The sequence below is a fragment of the Cyprinodon variegatus genome, unplaced genomic scaffold, assembly GCF_000732505.1.
Source record: "Cyprinodon variegatus isolate N-32 unplaced genomic scaffold, C_variegatus-1.0 Scaffold1541, whole genome shotgun sequence".
In the NCBI taxonomy this organism is placed as follows: domain Eukaryota; kingdom Metazoa; phylum Chordata; class Actinopteri; order Cyprinodontiformes; family Cyprinodontidae; genus Cyprinodon; species Cyprinodon variegatus.
Genome location: NW_015151994.1, coordinates 92,384 through 93,737, shown reverse-complemented (window position 1 = coordinate 93,737; position 1,354 = coordinate 92,384). Strand labels below are relative to the sequence as shown.

At 38.8% G+C, this 1,354-nt stretch overlaps 1 protein-coding gene across 2 annotated transcripts in view; it reads left to right on the top strand.

Moving 5' to 3' along the window:
• Positions 1-1,354, top strand: part of gtf2h4 (general transcription factor IIH subunit 4) — a 23,555-nt gene that overhangs the window by 12,153 nt on the left and 10,048 nt on the right. For both annotated transcript variants that reach the window (XM_015403679.1, XM_015403680.1), the window contains exons 8-9: positions 657-740; positions 1,004-1,169. In XM_015403679.1, the coding sequence (XP_015259165.1) occupies positions 657-740; positions 1,004-1,169 (250 nt within the window). The remainder of the gene's footprint in view (positions 1-656; positions 741-1,003; positions 1,170-1,354) is intronic.

Sequence of the window (1,354 nt, the reverse complement as noted above, 5' to 3'; positions counted from 1 at the left end):
GAGGAGAAAACTACTTAAAGTATAAAAGTAAAAGTAATGCAGGAAAAAAATGAGCTTTACTTGCACTAACCTACTAAAGGAACATTTTTCTGTAATTCTGGATGATAACTTCCTTTGATTTCATTTTCTTAGTTTTATAACTAATGGTAACAGAGTCAAATTTAACTTTGCATCATCTTGAAAAACTATGTATTTTGGTGTGTGGTGAGCAACAAGTTGGGGCAATGCCGAGTCCAACCACAAAAAAGAAATTGTCTGGACGAAACTAATTATTTTAATGGTCTTTATTTATTTTTTAAATACCAACAGGCCATAATTAAAATGAGCTTAAATGAAACAAAACTAACGAGTCTTTTTTAAAATGTAAGTAATAGAAAGTAAAGATAATTGCTAAAAAAAATATAACGATTGAAGTAAAAAGTTGTCTAAAAAATAATGACTGCAGTAAACCACAGATAGCCAACATTTAATTTGAAGTAAAGTATTTTTTAGTTTGCTACCTGACGCCTCTGATTTAATTCATTTAACTTAAAGAACCTCATTGAGAAGATGAAATGTCTTCAAAGCAGAGTTGAACCTGCTGGCCCGCAGCACCATGGCTTCTGTTAAAGCCTCCGTTCTCACGCATGTTGATGTAGTTTCACCGTGTGTTTCAGGATTACTCGGTGGAAGGCATGAGCGAGTCTCTGCTCACTTTCCTGCAGCACCTCCGGGAGTTTGGACTGGTGTTTCAGAGGAAGGTGAGACTATTAAAGATACCCAGGGACTTCTTTTTATTTTCGCTTTTAGTTTTAATCCCAGTTGGTTGAAATCATCTGTTGACGTAAACAGAAGGATAAGGAAAATTTAGTTCATAAATACTTCAGTATGACGGTTTCTCCTTCCTTGATGTGATGAATGAGGCGGTCCCGCTCCACAGCGTCACAAACAGGACCTGATGGATGAACTTAAAGGTTTTCCTGTGGATAGAACATCCATCAGATCTTCCACTGTGTGTCCACAGAGGAAGTCCCGGCGGTACTACCCCACCAGACTGGCCATCACTCTGGCTGCTGGAGTCACAAACAGCTCCTCTTCCTCCTCCTCCTCCAACATTGCCTCCGTTCCTGGAACTAAAGACGCCGGCTTCATTGTTGTGGAAACCAACTATCGTATCTATGCCTACACAGGTACGATGCAGCGTTTCTGGAAGGCGACACTGATTAACATGTTTCTGATCTTTGTTAAAGGGGAACACCATTTTTTTTTTACATTGGGTCCTTGATTTTACATTATTCCATCATGTTCTACTCACCCATATGAGATTAGTGTCATTTGGAGCCGTTCTGAAGATATTCCGTTAGGTTATATCCAG